At 34.8% G+C, this 26,953-nt stretch overlaps 1 protein-coding gene across 1 annotated transcript in view; it reads left to right on the top strand.

Moving 5' to 3' along the window:
• QSER1 (glutamine and serine rich 1) overlaps positions 1–26,953 on the top strand; it is a 70,120-nt gene that overhangs the window by 22,859 nt on the left and 20,308 nt on the right. The window contains exons 2-5 of the mRNA XM_081063603.1: positions 823–935; positions 1,334–1,495; positions 4,058–7,747; positions 26,062–26,390. Of these exons, the coding sequence (XP_080919729.1) occupies positions 823–935; positions 1,334–1,495; positions 4,058–7,747; positions 26,062–26,390 (4,294 nt within the window). The remainder of the gene's footprint in view (positions 1–822; positions 936–1,333; positions 1,496–4,057; positions 7,748–26,061; positions 26,391–26,953) is intronic.

Below are 26,953 nucleotides of genomic sequence, written 5' to 3'. Positions count from 1 at the left end.
AATCTTTTTAATGAAAGTTTATTGGGGTGACGATTGTTAGTAAAGTTACATAGTTTTCAGATGTGCAATTCTGTAATACATCATCTATATATCACACTGTGTGTTCACCACCCAGAGTCAGTTCTTCCATCACCATATATTTCATCCCTTTTACTCTCATCTACCACCCCCCACAACAATTGTTAAATCTTAAGTGACAAGTATATGGGTTATTCATTGTATTATTTCCATTTTTTTCCTCTGGGTTTAATATATTCAAAATAAAAATCAAGGGAAGAAAACGTCTTGTTCTGAATGACTCAATGTACAAGCCTTGAAATTTTCTAGTTGAGTTTTTGGGAAATAGTATTAATCGATTTACTTGAATTATCTAATATTCCATAGAATGTTAGAATAAGAGAGACCCTAGAGATTATTTTGTCTACTTCCATTCATACAGATGAGGAAATTAGTCCAACAGTAATTGAGTCACTTACAGAAATCACACACTGTAAGCCAGTAGAGCATCGACAATGAATTCAGCTGTCCTGTTTTCCAGGATTTTGCTCTTCTCATTGTACCGTTTTAATCTCTACCAGTAAAAGGACTTGTTAGGAGGTAAAAGTTGAATGAAGGAAAATACTATGTACCATTTTTCTTTCTCGTATATCTTCAATATATTTTCCCCATTCTGACAGTATTGTCAGACTGTGTTTCATCTGTTGGTCTATAGGTCAGGAATTGAGTCAAAGACTTCTGCTACTTTTAATAATTGCTCTCCTAGAAACTTTGATCAGATCGTTTGTGCTGTGTGTTTTTAGTCACTTATTTTTTATCCTCTAGTTTAAGCTATGAAGAAGGCCATCCCTCACACTCTGAAACAGATCTCCTTCAGAGACAGACTTTTGCAGCCTCTCATCAGCTTCCTGGATATCCTCCCACACCTCAGCCAGCTGGTAAAAATCTCCTTGTGAAATATTAACATGAATCTGGGTACATTTAGTGAATAAAAAGAAAAATAATTTTTCACGTGTTGGGTTGACCGTGTTTGTGTGCAGGACATAACAGTACCATAGGAAATTTTTAAATGAAAATGAGATTAAAAGCTTTGTCTTTCATTCATAGGGAATATCTATATAATTAGTTGGGAGATCTTTTCATGCATCTTTGTAATTTTTAAATTATAACTATGCTTAGTCAAATTACTATTTGTTTGCTTTTTAAAAATAAAACAGTTTTCAGTTGTAGAACTTTTGGCCTCGAATTTCAGAGATTCCTTTTAAAAAGAGGATCAGATATATAATTTTATATTAATAATATTTTTACTTTGGGATATATTTTCTCTTCAATGTAGGTCTTTCTGGAATATTTGATACTAGTGTGAACAGTGCCAGCACTAACACTAAAGAATCTTCAGTGATGAATTTTCTCTCTACTGTTGAATCTCGAACTGCTCAGGCTGCTTCTTCAGGAACTACTCTCTTACCACAATTCAGGGCTCCATCCTGGCAGACAGGTGATTGTTTGTTTTCATAATTTTTAAGTCTTGTAAAGATACACTATGTATGGCTTTGTCGTGGTAGTGTGGCTGAAAGTGACATTAATTATTGATTTTTCCAATAATTAAATGAACTTCAATAATTTAATGAACTTTAAAACCTGGAATTTTCACAATTTTAAGGTGAACAAAATTCAAGAAATTGTTTCTAACAGAAATTCAGTTTTAGCACTCTAATTAAAACCAACAAATTGAAGAAGATGTAATTAATTAAAGATAAACCTTAGATGTAAAGTTTATATCTGCAATTTAAGTATAGTTGACCTATGAAATATAGGGGTGTTAGGGATACATTGACCCCCCTATGCATTTGAAAATTCACAAATAACTTTCAACTCCCCAAATTTAACTAATAGTCTACTATGGACAGGAAGCCTTACCAATAACAGTCAGTTAACACATTTTATATGTTATATATATTATGTACTGTATTCTTAAAGTAAGCTAGGGAAAAGAAAAATGTTAAGAAAATCATAAGGAAGAGAAAATACATTTACAGTACTTATTGAAAAAAATTCTCATAAGAATCTCTGCAGCTTAAACCCGTGTTCAAGGGTCAACTCTAGTTACTTGTCTACTTGAGACTACATTTCTTTTACTTTTTTTTCCCATTTCAACTTTTTTGAATATAAAATTGTAAGATATTTAAAGTGTATATGTGATTTCATGTTTACATTGTGAAAGAATTCCCCATCAAGTTAATTTATGTATCTGTCATTTTATATATTTTTGTGTGTTTTTCTTTTGGTGAAAGACTAAATTTCATTTATTTTAGTGAATTCAGGCTGGGTAGGTAGTATAGTGAAAAACAATCCTGGGACTGATTTTATTATTTGAGTTACTTAAAGTTATCCTTAATTGAACAGAATAAATCACCGTTTAATGAAAATCATTACAAGTTGATATTATATTGTGCCTGTTTTTATATGCACTTTTAAATTTTATTTTTCTGATTTTATTTTTGAACTTTCTCCCCCCAAATTATTTGTACGTCTTTTATTTTTTGCAGGATGACAGAAAAGTTAGTTTTTAAGGTTTTTTTTTAAAGAATAAGGAATGTCATAGCATATTTGAGAAGATATTTGTAAATAATAGCTATAAGAAGTAGTATTTTTATCATTCTGGTGTAAATTCTATTAATAGAGCTTCTCAATATGCCTTAGTAATTTTTTTTCTGCTTCCAAGGAGATAATTAATGTTTTAGAGTAAAATAAAACAATATAAAAAACACAATAGCAATCTTGAATAACTATGGTGTACCCCTGAAACTAAATAATATTTTATTTTAGCTATAATTTTAATAAAAGTCTTTTTAAAAGCCGCACAATAGCCTCAATTTTTTGCTTCCTGGAATAATTTTACATTGCACATTCAGTTAGACTTTTCTAGTTCCTATGATTATATTATTTTAAATATTCTAAGTATTATTTATACTTTCAAGTATAACACATATTTTCTGTCCTTGTAGTAGTAATACTTTTTTGACATTTAATGGAAAGAAGTGAGAGAAGAATGTTTTTGAAAGCGCTAGAGAATCTTTTTTCCTCCATTTTTCCAAAATGACAAAAAAAAACTTTTAATGGAAGGTATTTAATCAATAAAAAGGTATATAAAATGGAAAGTGATAGTTTCTTACTACAGTCCCACTTTTTAGAGAAGAGTGGGACTTTCTTTGATATTTTTGTATATCAAAACATATATACACCTAATCAATGTTTATAGCAACCCTATTATTAGGATATACCATCATTATTTGTTCAACACCCTGTTGATGGACCTTTAGGATGTTTCTACTTATTATACACAATAACTATAATGAATATCTTGCACAAACACCTTTGTGTTCACTTACTTCCATGGATAAATTTCTTGAAGTGGAACTTGTAGATCACAAAGGTATGCGTTTTTTCTCTCGCTATATGTAGCTAGAATCCTGTCCTGCGATGTTAACAACCCCTTCTTGACAGCACTTTGTTAATTTCTAATCAGCCTTGTATGAATAGCATGCGTCTATTGTTATTGTTCATAGGAAATCAAAATTTGAAGTGCATGAGATTTTATATAAGTACATATATGTTTACAAAAGACACTTTGTAGTGTTAACCTCAATGTTATTTTTGAAATTTATTTGTCATGTTAAATGTAGATAATTTAGTTTCAATTTTAACGTTATGAACATTTTTGTTTGCCCATTGGTGTTTTGCATTGGGACTTCAGGGTAATCACAAGAGATAATGCATATTTTTACTGGTTTCTTAATTTTTAATGGCCTTACATGAACTCCTATTTACGTAACAATTATAAGTATGAATTGCTGATACCTTTGTAACTTTGTTTTTGCTTGAAGAAAGCTAGCTATTTTGAAATGTAGTTTTCAGAATTGACACACAGAATTAGTCAGGCTTTTCAACCTTATAGAGGTTTTGATGGGTTGAAAGTCATGTAAGTCTTACCTATGAAAACATAGTCTATGTAAGTGTGCTGCGTTTGCATGAAGATCTTTATGTTTTCACTTCGTAGGTATGCATTCCTCGGCAGCAACTGAGCTGTTTGTTACTGGACCTTTGCCAACCACTGGAACACTTCCACCCTCTGCCCTCTCTGCTTATCAGCATCCCACCACCTTCAGCAATAGAAACTTTGCTACCACCTCACCTTTGGTGCTACAGGATTCAACTTTTAACACTACATCAAACGGAATTTTAAATCCTCACGACCCTTTGCTACAAATCAAGACTTCCCAGGGAACTGTCCCAACTGCTTTGGCATTTGAGCGCCTGGGCAGTTGTGCATTAAGTAACAGCATACCACCTCAGTCTTCAACATATCGCTCAGCTCAAGAGTCTGCACCCCATCTTTTACAACCTCAGTTTAGTTTGTTGCCTTCAGCACTTGGGGGAACCCAGCAAACTCCTCAAGCCTACAGTTCAACTCTCTTTACTAGTTCTACTGCTTCCATTGAAAGAGCTCTTCGAGAATGTAGTGTTATTAAACACCATCAGCGGCCTTCAGGTACCCAGTCTATTCAGGCACAACTGACTGGTTCACAGCATTCCTTACATAGTTATCTATCAAATGCAAGTGTAGTTAATTTTCAGGAAACAAGCAGGCAGTCATCTTTATCCTGTAGCCCAATTGGAGAGTCTACTCAGGTGAGCAATGGAGGATTGCCGCAGAAGACCACTCAGGTCTCAGGGGAACTTGCTCAGTCTTACTCATCTGCAATTCCATCATCAGGATATCCTCCTTCCACTACAAAAGTAAAAAGCTGTTCTACAAAACAACCACTAACATCAACTAAGAGCCCCAAACCTCAAAGCATAATTCCTCCTGTGCAAACACTAAGCTATTCCAAACCTTTACATAACCAGAGTTCTGTAATATCGGGCCAAGCACAAATTTATTCTACAGCACAGCTACCAAGTCTTTTATCAGTCAGTCAGTCCCAAAATTATGGTTTAGTACAGCCACATAATGTGCCATCTATTGTTCATTCACAGGTTTATAGGTCCAGCAAAGTTGAGAAGTTGCCATCCTTATATAAAACATTGACTTTTTCTGGGTCGTCTCAGACTGTAACTTCTGAAAATCAGACACTTAATTATTCTTCTAATCAGCAAGAGGTATTATCTTCAGTTACAAACGAGAATTACCCTGCTCAAACAAGAGATCCATCTTCAGTTAGCCAGTCTCAAAGTTATTCATCTGGTCATTCTCAGGGTTTATCACCAGTTAGCCAGACACAGGTTAGTTACTCATCGCAATCACAAGATTTGTCAGTTGTTAGTCCTTCAGAAAGCTATGCTTCAGGGCAGTCCCTAACGTTAACAGCCCCTTCTCTTTCTTATTCTTCCACCTCTCAGGCTCAGAGTTTGCCAGATTCTAGCCCAACCCAGAATTATATCTCTATGCATTCTTCCCAAAATGCTCAGTCTCAAGGGTCATCATCTCCCCAGTCCCAAAAGTTTTTGCCTGCCGTCCAATCATCATCTTTTACATCCGCTACTCATTGTCAGACATTACAGAATAACATGCCTTCCCCTGATCCAAAGTCTTACGCTGAAAGAAAACTTGACTCAAATGTGTATACGTCTTCAAAGCAAGAAGATGATTTTCCAATGCAAGAGTTACAGGTATTACAGCCACAAGTATCTCTTGAGGCATCAACCCAAAGGCTATCTGATGGGGAAATTAATGTTCAAGAATCAGCTTATAAAGTGTCAAAGGCAGATGACAGATATTCTCAGAGTGTAATCAGAAGCAATTCCCGTCTTGAAGATCAAGTTGTTGGGATTGCTCTACAAGGGTCAAAAAAAGAAGAAAGTATGGTTGGTTCAGTGACACAACTTAACCAACAAATTGGCCAAGTCAGTAATGCAGCAACCCTTGAGATTAAGAAGACAACTAATTTAATGCAAACTCCACAAATAAGGCTGAATACTAAAGACCTAAGCCAGCAGCATTCCCTTATACATAAGGCACATGAAACCAAGGTCCAGGAGCAGCATGATCAAATAATTAATGCCTCATCTCAGATTCAAATTCCAAATCATGCCTTAGGGCATGGCCATCAGGCATCCCTTCCTAGTACACAGATCCTTTTAGATTCTGCCTGTGACTTACAAATTCTGCAGCAGTCAATACTGCAAGCAGGTTTAGGACAAGTAAAGGCATCTTTACAAGTACAGCGTGTTCCAAGTCCTCAACAAATAGTACATCCTTTTCTTCAAATGGATGGCCATATTATTCAGAGCAATGGCGATCATTCTCAGCAGCAACTCCATACTCAGAATTCTGAAATTTTGAAAATGGACCTCTCTGAGTCTTCAAAGCCTTTACAACATCTAACAAAGGGCCACTTTAGTGAAACAAATCAACATGATTCAAAGAATCATTTTGTTTCACTTGGGTCAATATGTTTCCCAGAGGCCATGCTTCTCAGTGATGAAAGAAATATTTTATCAAATGTAGATGATATCTTAGCAGCTACAGCAGCAGCTTGTGGCGTTACACCTTCTGACTTTTCCAAGTCAACTACAAATGAAATCATTCCAGCTGTTGAAGATGGTGATTCTAAATCTCATTTTCAGCAGTCATTAGATGTCGGGCATGGGACTTCAGATTTTAACTCCATAACAGCTACAGTAGGAAAGCCACAGAATATAAATGATATTTCCTTAAATGGAAGTCAAGTTACGGTGAACCTTTCACCAGTACCTACCCTTCAATCAAAAATGACGCTTGATCAACAGCACCTTGAAACGCCTGGTCAAAATAAAGCATCTAAATTAACCTCACCAGTGGTTGGACCAAGTCATGAAGTCCAGGAGCAAAGTTCTGGCCCATTCAAGAAACAGTCTGCTACCAGTCATGAATCTGAAGATGATAGTGAAGTTCCTGTAGATAATACATTAAATAATAACAGAAACCAAGAGTTTGTTTCTAGTAGTAGAAGTATAAGTGGAGAGAGTGCTACATCGGAGAGTGAATTCACCTTAGGGGGTGATGACAGCAGTGCCTCCATGAACCCAACTAGGAGTGCACTTGCACTGTTGGCCATGGCCCAACCTGGGGAGGCAACTGGGGTCAAGACTGAAGAAGAAAACCAGGATTTAATGCATTTTAACCTTCAGAAGAAGAAAACTAAAGGAAAGGGGCAAACTAGAGAGGAAGACAACACTAATCAGAAACAGCTGAAAAGACCTGCCCAAGGCAAACGCCAGAATCCAAGGGGAACAGATATGTATTTGCCATATACTCCTCCTTCCTTAGAAGGCTGCCATGATGGTTATCAGCATCAAGAAAAAATGAGACAGAAGATCAAAGAAGTAGAGGAAAAACAGCCAGAAGTCAAAACAGGATTTATTGCCTCTTTCTTAGATTTTCTGAAATCTGGGCCCAAGCAGCAGTTTTCCACTCTTGCTGTACGAATGCCTAACAGGACTAGACGGCCGGGGACCCAGATTGTTCGTGCATTTTGTCCCCCACCACTTCCAAAGACTTCATCTACAACACCCACACCTTCAATGTCTGAAACTGGGGGTAACAGTCCATCAGAAAAACTTGATAATGAACTTAAAAACTTAGAACATTTATCTTCATTTTCTTCTGATGAAGAAGATCCTGGAGTATGCAGTCATGATATTTATAAAAGCTCCTCTACTACCTTACCTACTTTGGATGCAACTTCTGATAAAAAAAAGAAAACAGGTAAAGTTTTAAAATTTAGACTCATAATTATGGCTTTGCACTATTTCTCTGGTTGTAAGACTGGGTTTTAAGCTTTCTTCACTTGAAGCAGGTCTGCAAGTAAATGTTCAGGTCAGAATGCATCAGCAGTTATCTAAGGGACTTATTTTTTTAAATGTCCTTGCCTGTAGGAAAATTCTGGGTTTTAGGTTGAGTAGTTCTGTCTTTTCTTGGCTTTTTACCATATGCAACATAACTTACATAGTATGCCATTCAGACTTCTCTAAGCTGAGACATACCCCCTTGAGTTGGCTTATGGATATGAGGCATTGTATTGAGGGCTCCGTTGTAGTATAAACTGGCATGTATTTTCTTGGCATGCCAATTTTACCTGAAGGTGAACATTTACTATTAAATATGGTTATATTGTGTGCACCATGCACATTAATATAATTAAGGTAAAAATTTTTAAATTTTGTGCTGGATCCAGACTATATGCCCGCATCTTTGGAGTATGTGTTTCACTTTACTCTGTAGTTAAGAGAACATTTAGAGGCACTGTTTAAAGATGCACTGCCTTATGTAAACAATTGACAAGTATAAACTTAACTATTTTAAGGAATACGCTAACTTTATAACAATAAAATAGCTACCACCTCTGTACCAGGAACCAGTAACAACGTTGGGAGATACACATTGTTGCCTCCAATATACAGATGATATAACTGAGAGTAAATAAATTGCCCAGGTCCATACAGGTAGTAAGTGGCAGAGCTGGAATCTGAATTCAGGTTTGTCTGATTCTAGAACCTGTATTTATTTTTGCCTGTTTTGTATAAATATTAGGTTCGTGCAAAAGTAATTGCTGTTTTTGCAGTTATTTTTAACCTTTTTTTTGAAGCCAGTTTCTCAGTCTAGTTGTAGGGTGCACCTCCCTGGCCCATGCTGGTGTTATGAGCCTTGCACTCCACCCGGCTGAGGCAGTCGGTCTCGGTGGCCTGTTTTTGGGTCACCAGTTTTTGGTTGGCTGTCGCCCACTCAAGTCAGCACACAGCAGCCAGGTCAGCTCATAGCAGCAGCTCACACCAAGCTCCAACTTCTGGCTGTTCCCAGCAGCCCAGCTCCAGGGAGAGCTGTTGTTCACAATCTTAGCTGTAGAGGGCACAGCTCACTGGTCTGGTCCATGTGGGAATCGAACCTGTGGCCTTCAGAGTTAGGAGAATGGCGCTCCAACCAACTGAGACACTGGGCTGCCCTATTTTTAACCTTTTAAACTGAAATTACTTTTGCACCAACCTAATAGAATGGTGCTTCAAGAGTTAAACCTCGTTTTGTGATGTACTTCTTAGCTTCTTTTCCAAAGTTGAGATTACATTTAACTACTAAAGTGATGTGAAACAACTGATATCCCAAATAATCTATTTGCATAAATGTCTGTTCATATACTTCTAAAGAATTTTCATTTTGTCATACAGGGAAATTAGCATAATGGAAAGTCAGTCAAAGACCTGCATGTGACTAATCCTAGTAAGATTTTATACTCCTCTCCCCCAATTCAAAGTGCTTTGCAGCTACTACTATATTCCCTCTTACATTCCTAGAACAAATCTTTTGTAATCTCTGTTCTAAAACATGAATCTAAAACTGGTTTCTTCCAGACAACTCTTATTATCTCATTTTTAGTTAAAATCATCACCATTATCCCAATTTTTACTATTAGATTTTTGAAATTCTTTCTTTACCATCCAGTTGCTACCTCAGCTTCAAGAACTCATCATCTCTTGCTTGGCTTATTGCAACAGACTTCTCATTAGAATCTTTTGCACAAGTCTACACCAGTCCATCCGTCTTCCACCTTGTCATCACAATTCTCTTTATAAAAAAGGAAAACTGATTGTTATTTCTCTGCTTTGAAATACTTCTTGGTGCTTAATGGGGAAAAAAGAAATAACATGCAAAAATTCTCCTTTTCCATATTTGACTCTCTTGCACAACATGCAAGAGAGTCAACATGCAATGGAAAATTCTTTCCATTTTCCCTCTTCTGTGACAACTGAATTTCTCATTGTTCCTTGGACTTGTGAGCTCCTTTACAATTGTGAGTCTTTGAACAGGGTTTTCTCTATCTAGAATGCCTTCCTCTCAATTTTTTTTAAATCAGTTTTATATAAACTCTAAAGATTTCCATTCTTTTTTTTTTATTGGGGAAGTGGAACAGGACTTTATTGGGGAACAGTGTGTACTTCATGACTTTTTTCCAAGTCAAGTTGTTGTCCCTTCAATCTTAGCTCAGCTCCAGGTCCAGTTGCCATTGCTAGTTGCAGGGGGCACTGTCCACCATCCCTTGTGGGACTCAAGGAATTGAACTGGCAACCTTGTGGTTGAGAGCCTGTGCTCCAACCAACTGAGCCATCCGGAAGGCAGCTCAGCTCAAGGTGCCATGTTCAATCTTATTTCCAGGGGGCAGAGCCCACCATCCCTTGCAGGACTTGAGGAGTTGAACTGGCAACCTTGTGGTTGAGAGCCCACTGGCCCATGTGGGAATCGAACTGGCAGCCTTCGGAGTTAGGAGCATGGAGCCCTAACCGCCTGAGCCACCGGGCCAGCCCCTCTCCTCTCCATTTTTTAACCCAGCATACACTTAGTTATCTTTGAAGACCATCTTCAAAGTCACTGTGGAGGTTACTGCAAGCAGAGTTAGTGCTCATATCCTCTAAATTCCCACAGCCCTTAAATATTGCCGGAGGGCAAAAGTTTTAAATTAAGTTCTAAATGAGGTTTAATTTATGCATTTTCCCTTTTGTGACTGATGTTTTTTGTATCCTAAGAAATCTTTGCCTAACCCATGGTCACAAAAATTTTCTCCTGGGCCGGCCCGGTGGCTCAGGCAGTTAGAGCTCATGCTCCTAATTCCAAAGGCTGCCGGTTCGATTCCCACATGGGCCAGTGGGCTTTCAACCACAAGGTTGCCGGTTCAACTCCTCGAGTCCCACAAGGGATGGTGGGCTCCGCACCCTACAACTAAGATTGAACACGGCACCTTGAGCTGAGCTGCCACTGAGCTCCCGGATGGCTCGGTTGGTTGGAGTGCATCCTCTCAACCACAAGGTTGCTGGTTCGACTCCTGCAAGGGATGGTGGGCTGTGCCCCCTTAAACTAGAAATGGCAACTGGACCTGGAGCTGCTCTGCGCCCTCCACAACTAAGACTGAAACGACAACAACTTGACTTGGAAAAAAGGCCTGGAAGTACACACTGTTCCCCCCCAAAAAAAAGTCCTGTTCCCCTTCCCCAATAAAATCTTTAAGATAAAAAAAAATTTTTTTTTTCTCCTGATTTCTTCTAGAAATTTGAAAGTTTTGCATTTTACATTTAGGTCTACGATCCTTTCGATTTTATTTTTGTGTAAGATGTATAGGTTGAAGTTTATTTCTTTTTCACATACAGAAGTCCAGAATTTCCAGTACCATTTGTTGAAAAGACAGTCTTTTCTCCATTGATTGCTTTGCAGCTTTGTTAAAAATCGATTGACCATATTTGTATGAATTTAATTTTGGAATCAGATCTGTTACATTGATCTGTGTTTACGCTTTCACCAATACCACACTGTTTCACCAATACCACACTGTCTTAACTGCTGTAGTTTTCGATTAAGTTGAAATAAGGCAGTGTGAGTCCTCCAAATTTGTCTTTTTCAAAATTGTTTTGCCTACTTTAGTTACTTAACTTTTCCATATAAATTTTCAAATCAGCTGTTGCTATCTACAAAAACCCCTGCCAAGATTTCCTTGAATCTATAGCCATTTAAGGAAAACTGAACTGCTAACATACTGAATCGTAACCAATTCATGAATATACTTGATTTCTTTCGTTAGACTTTTTTGTAGTTTTTGGTGTATAGATAGATCCTACACATGCTTTGTTAGATTTATTCCCGAATATTTCTCAGTGTTATTTATCATAAACGATACTTTGAAAAGTTTTCAAATTCCAGTTATTCATCAGTACGTTATAAAATACAGTTGGTTTTTACATGTTAACCTTAAATCCTGTGAATCTGCACAACTCATTTCTACAATATTTTCCTTTTAGATTTCATAGGATTTTCTATGTAGAAAATGATGTCATCTGCAAATAAAGATAGTTTTATTTCTCTTCTGTTATATTCTTTTGCCTTTTTTGTTTCTGCTTTAATACACAGTCAAGGATTTCCTATCCAGTGTTTAGTAAGAGTGGTGAATGTGGACATCCCAATCATGTTCTCGATCTCTTGGGGAAAGAAATTATCCTTTCACCATTAAGTATGATGTTTTTTGTAGATACCTTTTATCACATTAAATAAGTTCCTTACATTTCTTAGTTTGCTGACAGTTTTTATAATAAATGGAAGTTGAATTTTGTCTAATGCTTTTACTTCATCTGTTGAAATGATCATGTAGTTTTCTTATTTAGTCTGTCAATATGGTGAATTACATTGATTGATTTTAAAATATATTTGTGGCCTTGCATTCCCAGGATAAACCCCATTGACTTTGACATATTATCTTTTCTTTATACATTGATGAATATTCACTTTTTTTTGCATCTGTGTTCACATTGGATATTGGTCTGTAGTTTTCCTTTTGTTACACCTTTGTCTGGTTTTTGGTATCTGATTCTTGATTGTTTAGATGTTTTGTATCTTTGAAATGAAATTGGCCTACTTCATTTAAGTTGTCAAATTTATGGGTATATTACACCTGAAATCTATATAACTTTACTAACAATTGTCACCCCAATAAACTTTAATTGAAAAAAAATTCATGGGTATAGAATTGTTAGTGGCATTTTCTCATTATCTTTTTAATGTCTATAGGTTCTGGAGTGATTACATTTCTGGTGTTGGTAATTTGTGTCTTCTCTCTTTTTTGATGTTGGTAATTTGTGTCTTTTTTTGTCTTGGTCAGTCTGGATAAAAGTTATTAATTCTATTGATCTTTTCAAAAAACCTCCTTTTAGTTTATTTTTCTCCTTTGTTGACAATTTCATCGATTCTTTGCAGTTCACCTTATTTCCCTTTTTTTGGTTGGTTTAGGTTTATTCGCTATTTTCTAGTTTCTAGTTCTATTTTCTAGTTTTTCTAGTTTCTTATGGTTGATTGAGAAACTCTGTTAAACTGTTGATTTGAGAACTCTGTTTTCTGCTATAAGCCTTTAATGTTACAAACTTCTCTCTAAGCCCTGCTTTAGTTATATCCCACAAATTTCACTTTCATTATTCATTATTTTCTTTCAGTTTAAATTTTAAAAAATTCTCTTTGATGCTTCCTCTTTGATCCATGAGCTATTTAGAATTATGTTATTTAATTTTCAAATATTTGGGGATTTCCCAGATACCTTCCTTTATTAATTTTCTTTTATTGATTTTCTATATTGATTTCTACTTTATGTACTTTCAGTTCTTTTAAATTTGTTAAGGTTTAGCTTTATGGCCTAAAATATGGTTGATTCTGATGAATGTTCCATGTGCACTTTAAAAGAATGTGTATTCTGCTGTTGTGTGGATTGTTCTATAAATGTTAATTAAATCAAGTTGGTTGTTGATGTTCAGTTTTACTATATCCTTGCTAATTATCTGTTTACTTGTTTTATGAATTACTGAGAGAGTTCTGAAGTTTCCAAGTGAATTTGTAGGTTCGTCTATTTCTCCTTTCATCTCTATTGCTTTTTGTTTTATATATTTTAAGCTCTGTTTTTAGATGCATACACATTTAGAATTAAGTCTTGGTGAACTGACCCTTTTATCAGTATATAATGTCCTTCCTTGATAATTAATAATTCTTATTCTGAAATCTACTTTGTCTGATATCAGTACAGCCACTCTAGGTGTCTTTGCTTGGTATTTGCATGGTATATCTTTTACCATCCTTATACCTTTAAACTATCTGTGACATTATATTTAATGGGGTATTTTGTAGACAGTATATAGTTTTGTCTTTAAAAAGAACTATATCTTTCAACTGGTATATTTAGACCATTTACATTTAATGTAATTACTGATATAGTTAGATCTTTTATTTTGTTTTCTGTTTTTCCCTTCTATTTTTGTACCTATTTCTTCTTTCCTACCTTTAAAAAAAATGATTTGAACTTTTTTAGTATTTTTTTATGTATATCTGCTTTTTGGGGCTGTGTCTTTTTGTATTGTGTTTTTAGTGGTTAACCACTGATAACAGTCCACTTAGAATTAATATTTTTATCATTTCAAGTAAAATATAAAAGCCTAAAAACCATATAGTTCCTTTTACCCTCACCCTTTTGTTATGTATATTTGTAGTATATATTACATTTACATTTATTAAAAACCCTGATAGAGTAGTAATTATTGCTATCAACAGTTATACTATGTTTCCCCGAAAATAAGACCTAGCCAGACCATCAGCTCTAATGCGTCTTGTGGAGCAAAAATTAATATAAGACCTGGTATTATAGTATGTTATGTTATATTAATTATATTATATTATATTATATTATATTATATTATATTATATTATATTATATTATATTAAACCCGGTCTTATTTTATAGTAAAATAAGACTGGGTCTTATATTAATTTTTGCTCCAAAAGACGCATTACAGCTGATTGTCTGGCTGGTCTTATTTTTGGGGAAACATGGTATATATTTTAAATAACTTAGGAGAAAAATAGTCTTATATTTACCCAGATATTTGTAATTTCTTCTGCATTTCTTTTATTTCTGATATTTCAAGTTTTCCTCTGGTATCATTTTCCTTCAGCCCAAAGAACTTTTCCTTTTTCAAGACTTTTTCATTTTCTTTGGTTTCAGCACTGTAATTTGTCTGGGTAAGGATTTTTTGTTTGGGATTTACTGAGCTTCCTGAATCTGAAATGTACTTGTATGTATTTCGCCAAATTTGAGAAGTTTGGGGGAATTATTTTTTCTGCACCAATCTCTTTCTATCCTTGTGGGACTCCAGTGATAAGTTTATAAAACCTTTTGGATATTGTTCATCAAGTTCGTGAGGTTCTGTTCATTTTTTGCAATCTTGTTATCCCCTCTGTTCTTCATTCAGATTGTATAATTTCTATCGGTTTGTCATCAAGTTCATTGACTTTTTGGCCTTCTCAATTCTATTGAGCCCATCCAGCGAACTTTTTATTTCAGATATTTTTCAATTTTAAAATTTGTATTTTTTTTTTCTAGTTTCTATTCTTCTGCTGTGAACTTACATATTTCCATCATTTTCAAAAGTGTGTTCACCTTACCTCATGGAGCATGGTTATAATAGCTGCTCTCAAATCTGATAATTCCAACATCTTGGAGTCATCTTGGAGTGGCATGTTCTCTTTACCTTTGAGAATTGGTCACCTTTTTGGTTCTTTGTATACTGAATAATTTTGGGTTGTATCCTGGACATTTTAAGTACTACACTGTACCACTCTGGGTTCTACTCTGGGGAATGTTGATTTGTTTTCTTTTAGCGGGCAGTCACACCAAGAGTTCTGTGTCACTGTTGAGTGGTGGTTCCAGTTTTTAGTTCAGTTAGTTCAGTGAAACTGGGATTTGTGTGCATTCATTCACAAAATTAGGGGATACCATTCTTCAGCTTTCTCCTCTCTGGGAATTTCCCCACACTACCCAGCTCCCAGGGTTTCCAGGCTCTAGTGGGCTTATTCATTGTCTTATCAATTGTAGTCATTATTTTTGATGCTCAAATTGCCCTGTAATGGGCCAGAAAGACCCCTTCAATGTTCTGGGGTTTTGATTGTGATTACATTGAATCTGTAATCATTTTAAGGGATTATATCTTTACAATATTCTCATCCACTTGTGGAATATAATGTTTTTCTACTCATTCAGATGTTATTTTATGACTTTTAGTATTATATCATTTTTCCACATAGACATTATATATTATAGTTTACCTGTTTTAAAATATAATTTTCCCCACACTGTTTTCTAATTGGTTACTGATGATTTATGGCAATGATTGGTTTTCCTATATCCATCTTATGTTTGGCATTTTTGTTGAATTTTTATTTTTAACACTTTTCCACTGATTCTCCTGAATTTTTAGGTTGATGTTTTTTAAGAAGATAAAGGTAATTTTATCTTTCTCTTTTTTTGTTGTTGCTTAGTGTAGCATTGATAGGAAACACCCTAGCCTCCTCCTTGATAATTAAGTAATATGTAGCATTTGACTATGAAATACATTTGTTGTTGGTTTCTGGTATACTGTACTCTTCAAATTAAGAAACTCCTTCTCTTTTGAGGTTCTTAAGACTTTTTAAAAATTAACTGAGTATTGAATTTTGTCAGATGCTTTTTGGAACTTATTCTGATAAATCTGCTTCTTTTTTCCCCACATTAATCTGTTACTTGATTTCTAATGCTGAACCTATTTTGAGGTTCTTAAAAATATTTTTTAAATTAACAAGGGATATTAAATTTTGTCAGGTGCTCTTTTAAGCTTCTGATAAATCTGCATCTTTTTCCCACATTAATTTATTACCTGATTCCTCAATACTGAATCTTTTTTAGAAAATTACACCACGAACTCTGGACATAATGAAATATTTTAACCCATTGCAAGACTAAAGTTGCTAGTATTTTATTTGGGATTTTTACACCTAGATTCATAAATGAGATTAGTTTATAGTGGTTTGTCTTATTCTTGTTCACTTTTGTATTCAGAAATATGCTGATCTTGTAAATTGAAACTGGAAAGTTTTACTATTTGTCTAAGCTTTGTAAAGGTGTAGCACGTATTAGAGATTTGGTAGACCTTTCTAAGAATATATCTGGGATTTTCCAGTTTTTTCCTGAGGTAGTTTGATCTATCTGGGTCAATATAAGAAAGGTATATTTTCTAGTAAAATCATTTTCACTTAGATTTTAAATTGTTACCGTGTTTCCCCGAAAATGAGACCTAGCCAGATAATCACCTCTAATGCGTCTTTGTCTTTTGGAGCAAAAATTAATATAAGACCCAGTCTTATATTACTATAAAAGATAAGACTGGCTCTTATCTAACATAAGACTGGGTCTTATGTTAATTTTTGCTCCAAAAGACACATTAGAGCTGATTGTCCAGCTAGGTCTTATTTTCAGGGAAACACAGTACATATTATAAAGTTGTACATAATGTTCCCTCATAAGTTTTTGGTCTCCTCTATTTCTGTAGTTATGTTCTCTTTCTTGCTCCAAATGATTGTTTGAATCTTTTTCCTTATCGGTCTGTGAAAGGTTCTTTTCAAGGAACCAATATACTTTCTTTTTTGGCTCCTGTTATCATTTTTCAATCACTTTTTCTTAACTTCTGCTTTTATCAGTTGTTTTTTTCCTATCTTCCCTGGGTTCACTTTAATATTCTCTCTCTGGCTTCTTGAGTTTAATACTTAGTTAATTTTTGTATTTGCTTGCTTTCTAACAAATAGCATTAAAGTGTTAGTTTTCTTTGCACCACACTCTGACTCTATTCCTTTGGTTTCAATTTGTAGCGAGCGCACTGACTGTCCTTTCTAAATGGTTTGTCACTTCAGTTTTGATTTCCTTTTTAACCCAAGAGTTCTTAAGAATGGTGGTTTTGGGGTATTTCCTAGTAGGTTTTTGTTGTTGTTGTTGCTTTTGGTACTCCTTTATTACTAATTTATGGTCCTATTGTATTGTGGTCAAGGGCATCTGGCTTAATAATGTCTGCATTTTTAAATGTATGGAAATTTTATTAGTAGCTTGGTAAATAGTCAATTTTTATAAATATTGAATTAATACCAAGTGATAATAGATTTTTTGGGGGTAATATTGTTCAAATACTTTAAATCTTTTTTTTTGTTTGTTTAGTGTAATAAATGACATTAGATTATATAAGAAAATGTATATGTTAATGTTAGGGGTAAATGACAGGTCTAGAATTGCCTTTACTATCCCAGCAAATATAAAAGGGGTGATGGATAGATAAAAGAAGTATACCAAAATGTTTGTGTTTGTTACTCCTGGGTTATGGTACATGAGGGTTTGTATTCTCTACTTGTGTGTGTTTGAAATTTTTAATAATAAAAAGTTTTTTAAAATCCTCCCTATCCTCATTTGTTTTTAGATTGCTTGATCTGTTGATTCCCGGAAAAGGTGTGTTAAAGTTTCCAACTATGTTTTATTATTTTTCTATTACTGTTTATTTGATATGTTTTGAACCCATGTAATCAGGTGCATAAAATTTTACTACAATTAAATTTTCTTTTATCATAATAAAATCTTTTCCCCATTTCCATTTTTAATATAGACATACTAATTTTATTGTTACTGTTAGCATTTTTAGTATATTTTCCCATATTTCTGTTTTCTTTCTTTCAGAACATTTTTCTTGTGAAATAAAACTCATATGTGTGGGGCCGGCCCGGTGGCTCAGGCGGTTAGAGCTCCATGCTCCTAACTCCGAAGGCTGCCGGTTCGATTCCCACATGGGCCAGTGGGCTCTCAACAAAACAAAAAATAAAACATCTTTAAAAACAAACAAACAAACAAAAAAAAAAACTCATATGTGGAAATATAATACACATAAGGAAAACACATAAAAATTTCCATAAATTTGAAAATGCTGACATTATTTAAGCCATATTCCCTGACCACAACGCAGTAAATTCATAAAAAAATAGCAGAAATAAAAATAAGTTTTTATTTAAAAACTTCTGAATAATTTGTAATCAACTTCTTCTAAACAACTCATGGCTTAAAAAGGAAACCAAAACTGAAGTAACAAACCACTTAGGACAATGGAGCATTATATTTTAAAACCAATGGGATGTGCCAAGAATGTGGAGCAAAGAAGAAAATTTATGGTGTTAAATGCTATTCGTTAGAAAGCAAGAAAGTACAAAAATAAATTGAGTATTAAATTAAACCCAACTCATAACGTCTAGAACTAACCACTATCTGAGTTGGATTTCTTTTACTTCCTTGCTTTTCTTTTATAATTTTACCACCTGTACATGCATCCTTAAACACTATTCTTTTGTTTGGCTTGTTTTAAAACTTCACATAAAGGGCATCATACATACAGTATTGATACATTTTTCCCTCTAATAATTTGGAATTTATACATTCTTTTTAAAAAATGTTTGCTTAACGTTTAATTATGGAAAATTTCCAACATTGTACAAAGGTACAAAGATTGGTATAAGTAAACCAATTTGTGCAGCACTCAGTTTTAATAATCATCAATACATGGTCAGTCTTGTTTCATTCCTGTCTTTACCTGATTATTTCGATGAAATATTTCTGTTCTTTTCCTAGTTATAGTAGGAATTACAATATGTATTTTCAGCTTCTCAGATCTGTTAATATCTTACTCTCCTCTTGGATAATATAAAGACCTCTGCACATTAAGAACTCCATTTAATATTATCATGTACTATCTTGTTTTATATATTTAACATATTGCCTTTCGATCTTAATTGCACCTCATCTCTTTGGGATTACATTGCTTATAACTAAAGCATGTCTTACAATATTGCAATAACTAAAGCATGTCTTACAGACTCTAAGGGTCTGCTTGTTGGTGACCGTATCATAGATAGCTATGTGATTTGTTTTGCCATATAACTTAGTATTTTCAAAATTCAGTAACATTGCTATAATAAAGTCCCTTTTATTCCTTCATTCATCCATTATTTTTACAAGCAAGGTTTCTCAATTCTTGTATCAATAAAAATGAAGGACAGAAATAAAATTGCAAAACCAATCTCAATAAGTAATATTCACCCATGGATCCATAAATAAGTTTAAATGCCACATCTAACCAAAAGAAGCATTTTTTTTTTACATTTACATTCTATTTACATTAAATTAGAAAAAAAATACCAATTCTGATCTACAGTTATGTTAAAAATGCTTAATATTTAGAGCATAAAAATCAATTTCCATTTATGTACCTTTTTGAGGCAGAAAAGTATGACAACAGTGTAGTTAAAGTAGCATAAAAATGTATTGCATTAGGATAAAATTCTGTATTATGGCCTCCTAACGTGATTAGATTATTTTTCCTTGTGTTTAGATAGAATTGTCATACAAACTGTAGTTCAAGATGTACAGCATGACTTGATGATTAGATTACTCATCTGTATTTCTTCAGCAGGCCTCTCTCCTTGACTGGGAGGAATCATATAAATGTGTGAGGATAGTTTTAATATGGGGTTCAGAACAGGTAGGTTTGCTGGTAACAGCTGCTGGATCTCCCCAACCCCTCCTCCTCTCTCTAGTTGCCAAGCACTTTAGTTCACTTACTTCCTTTGCCAGTCTGCTTTTCCATTTTTTTCTGTGTTTCCTAAGTCTGGATTTACCTCAGGCTTTGCTTTCCCTCTCAACCCATCCACCACTTTAGGCAGATAGAGTTCACTTTCTCCAGTGATCGGCTTTTGCGTTTTGGCCTATGATCAAATACGCCTGCTGCCTACAGCTCAGTATAAGCAAGGGAATTCCACTGACCTTCCTGTTTTTATTTACTTATATATATTATTATTTTAGTTCATCATCATTCAGAATTACCTACATGCTCTTTATATTTGTTTCTCAACCCAGAGTTCCTGTATCAGTTCTAGCCTTCAAAGTACTTCTTTAACATTTTTATTAAATTAAAATTCATATACCATGATACCCACCCATTTAAAGTATACAATTGATTGGTTTCATAGAGTTGTCCAACCATGGCACAGTCTGATTTCAGAACATTTTCATCAGCCAACAAGAAACCTATTATCAATCAATACCCACACCCACACCAGTCACAGGCAACCACTAACCCAATTTCTCTATAGATTTGCCCCTTTTTGGACATTTCATGTGAAAGAAATCATATAATATTTGACCTTTTGTAGCTGGATTCTTTCATTTGGCATGTTTCCAAGGTTTATGCATACCGTAGCATGTATCAGTACTTCATTTCTTTTCCTTCTTATTTCCTAATAAGGTGAATATACGACATTTTGTATATCCTTTCATCAGTTGATGGACATTTGGGGCTTTTCCCACTTTTTTGGCTATTACGAATAATACTGCTGTGAACATTCATATACAAGTATTTGTGTAGAGGTTATTTATTTTTCTGGAAAGTGGAAGTGAGAGTAGAATTCCTTGGTCATGTGATAACTCCATGCTTAACATTTTGAGGAATGGCCAAACTATTTTCCAAACTGGCTGTATCACTTTACATTCCCTCCAGCAATGTATAAGGGTTCCAGTTTCTCTACATGCTAGCTAACACATTATTGTCTGTATTTTTAATTAGAGCCATTCTAGTGGGTGTGAGGTTGCATTTATCTAATGAAGTTGTGTTGATCTAATGACTAATAATGTTGAACAGCCTTTCATGTGCGTGTTGACAATTTTTATATCTTCTTTGGACAAATGTCTATTCAGATCCCTTGCTAACTTTTTAAATTGGGTTATGTCTTTTTATTATTGAGGTATAAGAGTTCTTTACATATCCTGGATCCAAATCTCTGGTAAGTATATGATTTTTAAACATTGTTTCCCATTCTGCGGGTTATCTTTCCACTTTCCTGATAACATCAATTGCAGCACAAGTTTTAAATTCTGATGAAGTCCAGTTGAAGTTTTTCTTTTGTTATTTATAAGGTCATGAAGATTTACACCTGTGTTTTCTCTGCGAGTTTTACAGTTGTAGCTTTCACATTTAGGTCTGTGATCCATTTTCAGTTAATTTTTATATTTGTTATATATGAAGTAGGGATTCATCTTCATTCTTTTGTATGCAGCTATCCAGTTGTCTTAGCACCAATTGTTAAAAGACTATTCATTTTTTCCCCATTGAATGGTTCTTGGCACCTTTAGTAAAAATTATTTGACCATAAATATGTTTATTGCTCAATTTTTCATTTTACTCTGTTGATCTAAATGCTTGTCCTTACGCCACCATCATACTGTCTTAAGTAGTAGCTTTGTAGTAAGTCTTGAAATTTCAGAAATATGAATCTTCTAACCTTGTTCTTTAATTATTTTGGCTATTCTGGGTCTCTTGCATTTCCTTGGAATTTTAGTTTATCAATTTCTGCAAAAAAATGCAGCTAGGATTTTTATAAGGATTGTGCTGATTCTATAGATCAATTTGGGAGTATTGCCATCTTTACAATGTTGAGTCCTCTGATCTATGAACATCAGATGTTTTTCTATTTATTTAGACTTTTATTCTTTCAACAATATTTAGTTTTCAGAGTGTAAACTTTGCACTTCTTTTGTTAAATTTATTCCTAAGTATTTTCTTCTTTTTGATGCTATTATAAATGGAGCTATGTTCCTAAATTCATTTTTACATGGTTCATTACAAGGTATATAGAAATACAGTTGATTTTTATATACTGATCTTGTTGTACCCTGCAAACTTGCTGAACTTATTTTTGAGTTCTCATAGTTTTTGGTGGATTTTCTATGTACAAGATCATGTCACCTGCAAAAAGAGATCCAGTCATCCCTCAGAGATATTGCAGGTTCAGTTACAGACCACCACAGTAAAGTGAATTTCACAATAAAGTGAGTCACGTGCATTTTTTGGTTTCTCACCACATGTAAAAGTTATGTTTATACTATACTGTAGTCTATTAAGTGTGCAATAGCATTCTGTCTAAAAAGCAGTGTACATACCTTAATTAAAATGTACTTAATTGCTAAAAAGTGCCCCATTGATTGACTCTTCCTTTCACAAATGATTTCTCTATAGCATGCGATCCTGTTTGATAGCAATTTATCCTCAGAACTTCTTCCAAAATTGGAATCAGTCTTCTCAAACCTTGCTACTGCTTTATCAACTAAGTTTATCTAATACTCTAAATTCTTCATTGTCATTTCAGTTTTCACAGCATCTTCACCAGGAGTATATTCCATCTCAAGAAACCACTTTTTTTTGTTATTGTTCATCTTTAAGAAGCAACTCTTTGTTGTTCAAGTTTTATCATGAGATTACAGTAATTTAGTCACATTTTCAGGTTCCACTTCTAATTCTAGTCCTTTTGGTGTTTCTGTCACATCTGCAGTTACTTCCTCCATTGAAGACTAACCCCTCAAAGTCATGAGTGTTGTAATCAACTTTTTCCAAACTCCTATTAATGTTGGTAGCTTGACCTCTTCCAGCAAATCGTGGATGTTCTAAATGGCATCTAGAATAGTGATTTTTTTTCGAGAAGGTTTTTCAATTTACTTTGCCTGGACCCATCAGAGGAATCACTATCTTTGGCAGCTAAAGCCTTATGAAATGTATTTTTTTTAAAGATTTTATTGGGGAAGGGGAACAGGACTTTATTGGGGAACAGTGTGTACTTCCAGGACTTTTTTTTTTCCAAGTCAAGTTGTTGTCCTTTCAGTCTTAGTTGTGGAGGGTGCCTTTCAGCTTCAAGTTGTCCTTTCAGTCTTAGTTGTGGAGGGTGCAGCTCAGCTCCAGGTCCAGTTGCCGTTGTTAGTTGCGGGGGCCGCTGCCCACCATCCCTTGCGAGAGTAGAGCAGGCAACCTTGCAGTTGAGAGGACGTGCTCCAACCAATTGAGCCATATGGGAGCTCAGCAGCAGCTCAGATCAAGGTGCCGTGTTCAATCTTAGTTGCAGGGGGCGGAGCCCACCATCCCTTGCAGGAGTCCAGGAGTCAAACTGGCAACCTTGTGGTTGAGAGCCCACTGTTCCATGTGGGAATCAAACCGGCAGCCTTCGGCGTTAGGAGCACAGAGCTCCAACCGCTTGAGCCATCAGGCCAGCCCTGAAATGTATTTCTTAAATAGTAAGACTGAAAGTCAAAATTACTCCTTTACCCATGGACTGCAGAATGAATGTTATATTCGTAGGCATGAAAACAACATTAATCTTGTACTTCTCCATCAGAGCTCTTGGGTGACCAGGTGTATTGTCATTGGGCAGTAATATTTTGAAAGGAATCTTTTTTTTCTGAGCTGTAGGTCTCAGTAGTAGGCTTAAAATATTCAGGAAACCATGTTGTAAACAGATGTGCTGTCATCCAGCCTTTATTTTTCCTTTTATAGAGCACAGGCAGAGTATAATTAGCATCATTCCTAAGGGCCCTAGGATTTTTCAGAATGGTATATGAGTATTGGCTTCAATTTTAGCTCATCAGCTGCATTAGCCCCTAACAAGAGAGTCAGCCTGTCCTTTGAAGATTTGAAGTCAGGCATTGACTTCTTTCTAGCCATGGAAGTCTTAGACGGCATCTTCTTCTCATAGAAGGCTGTTTTATCTTTTGAAAATCAATTGTTTAGTGTAGCCACCTTCATTAATTATCTTAGCTCGATCTTCTGGAGAACTTGAAACAGCTTGTACATCAGCACTTGCTGCTTCACCTTGCACTTTTATGTTACAGAGACAGCTTCTTTCATTAAAACTTCACAAGCCAACCTCTGCTAGCTTTTCTTCTGCAGCTTCCTCACCTCTCTTAGCCTTTATAGAACTGAAGAGGTAAGGCCTTGCTCTGGATTAGGTTTTGGCTTCAGTGAAATGTCATGGATGGTATGATCTTGTATCCAAAACTCTAAAACTTTCTTACTCCCAGCAGTAAGGCTGCTTAACTTTCTTATACATATGTTTACTGTAGTAGCACTTTTAATTTCCTTCAAGAACTTTTCTTTTTGCATTCATAACTTGGCTAACTGCTTGGCATAAGAGGCCTACCTTCTGGCCTATTTCAGCCTTTGACATTCCTTCCTCACTAAGCTTAATCATTTCCAGCTCTTGACTTTAAAGTGAGAGATGTGCTACTCTTACTTTCACTAGAACAGTTGAGGCCATTGTAGGGTTGTTAGTTGGCCTAATTTTAATATTGTGTCTGGAGAATAGAAGGGTTCAAGGAGAGAGAGACAGAGAGCGAGAGGGGAATGGCCCATCAGCAGAGAAGTCAGAACAGACACAACATTTATTAAGTTTGCTGCTCATGGGCACAGGTCATGGTGCCCCAAAACAATTACAATAGTAACATCAACGATAACTAATCACAGATCCCCATAACAAATATAATAATGAAAAAGTTTGAAATATTGAGAGAATTACCAAAATGTAACACAGACATGAAGAGAGCAACTATTAGAAAAATGGTACCAATAGATTTCTCAACTGAGGGTTGCCACGAACCTTCAATTTGTAAAAAACACATTATCTAGGAAGCTCAATAAAGCAAAAAACAATAATAGGTATTCCTGTAGTTTTATTTCTTTAGACATCCTTAGGGGGAAGCATCTATTTTTTACTATTAATTAGATGTTACTATTAGTTAGATGTTATCTATGGGGGTTTTTTTGTAGATAGATGCCCTTTTTCAGGTTGAAGAAGTTCCCTTCTATTTTAGGTTGTTGAGTGTTTTTATCACGAAAGTCTTCAAATTCATGATATTGAATTTTGCCAAATGCGTTTTCTGCACCCATTAAAATGATCCTGTGTTTTTGCCCTTTGTTATAGTAATATGATGAGTGAGTGGCTGATTTTCAAATGTTAAACAGCATGGATTCCTAGGATAAAACCCACTTGAATCATGATGTGTAATTCTTTTTATATATTGGTGTATTTTCATATTTTGTTGAAGATTTTTGTGTTTATATTCATAAAGGATACTGGTCTATAAAATTTTTTTCATGATGTTTTTTTCTGCTTTAGATATTGAAATAATATTGACCACATAAAACGAGGCGGGAAGTATTTCCTCCTATTTATTGGAGTAATGATGGATTGGTATTACTTCTTACTATACTATTGATAGAACCCACCTGTGAACCCATTTATGCCTGTGCTTATCTTTGTGGGATGTCTTTAAATTTCTTTTATTGTCTTCACTTGCTACTGGCCTAGTCAGATATTCTTCTGTTTCTTCTTGAATCCTTTTTAGTAGTTTGTGTCTTCCTAGGAAAATTTTCCATTTCATCTAAGTTATTTTTTAGCGTATAATTTTTCATGGTATTACTTTATAATCCTTTTTATTTCTGTAGCTTCTGATGCTGTTTCAAAATATTTCGGGGGTGTTGTTTTCCTTTTGGCTTTTCTTCTTTTAGTAATTCTTCGCAGCTTTGGTCAGCTGACCCTTCCTTATCTTGCATCACTTTTTTGTCTCTAAATGTCTTTGTGCTATAAGTGGACTTAGGGGCAGTATAGGTCGATGGAGGTTCTCAGTCTAATTCTCACCACATTGATTCTTGGAAATTAACCACCATTAACAACTGTAGTTTTCATTATTTCAAACAATTTGATGGCAAAATAATTGTCTTTCATTTTAAACTGTTTGGATTTTATTCAAAACAAGTAAATGTTTATTTGTATTATTGATTTGCCTTTGCTTGATCTAGTTTCAGAAGCCCTACAGGTGGCAACTCCTAGCCCAACTGCCAATACTACTGGTACTGCCTCTACTTCCTCCACCACTGTGGGTGCAGTTAAGCAAGAACCTCTCTGCTCTACTTCATCTGCAGTAAATATCCTGGAAAATTTAAGCTCTACAGAAGCCCCAAAGCCCATTGAACTTGATAGCCTTCCTTCAGACCAGTCTGCAAAAGGACAGGACACTGTTGCCATAGAAGGTTTTACAGATGAGGAGAACATAGAAAGCGGAGGAGAAGGCCAATACAGAGAGCGTGATGAATTTGTGGTAAAGATAGAAGACATAGAGACTTTTAAGGTGATGCGAATGTTCATAATTCGTGGGAGTGCACTGTGGTAGCCTTCATGATGACTTGAGTAGCATGCATCTATCTTGAACTGCGGAAAGTTACATTTTCACAATTCTAAGTTATAATTGTTAAATAATAAAATCACTAGTAGATATCAGATATTTTATAATAGAAAATGCCTTAAAATAATTTTAACTTATATCTGATTTTTGTGTATTTCTGAGTAGTCAGTGTATTGCATTTAGGTATTAATGAATAGAGCAGTTTTGAAATGTTAATTTTTTGGAAGGCTCCCAACTCATTGCATTATTAGGAGTTTGGAGAAAGTGGCTGTTTATCTATTTTAAAAGTTTAAAGAAAATAACAGAAATATAATGTAAAAGTATAATTAGACTTATTTTGATAATTTTAAATTGTAGAACCATGAGTAGAATGTTAATTTTATACAAGAAAATTTTATCTATGTTTAAGAAAACCCATTTTCAAGTTTCTGTTTGCTTTTGATTTTATTTTTTAATTGGGGTGGAAAAGTATGGTATTTAAAAGTACAATGAGTATAACGTTCAAATTA

Source organism: Rhinolophus hipposideros (assembly GCF_964194185.1).
Source record: "Rhinolophus hipposideros genome assembly, chromosome: 10".
In the NCBI taxonomy this organism is placed as follows: Eukaryota; Metazoa; Chordata; class Mammalia; order Chiroptera; family Rhinolophidae; genus Rhinolophus; species Rhinolophus hipposideros.
The sequence above is the reverse complement of the archived record's forward strand: the minus strand, read 5'-3'. Positions and strand labels throughout refer to the sequence as shown.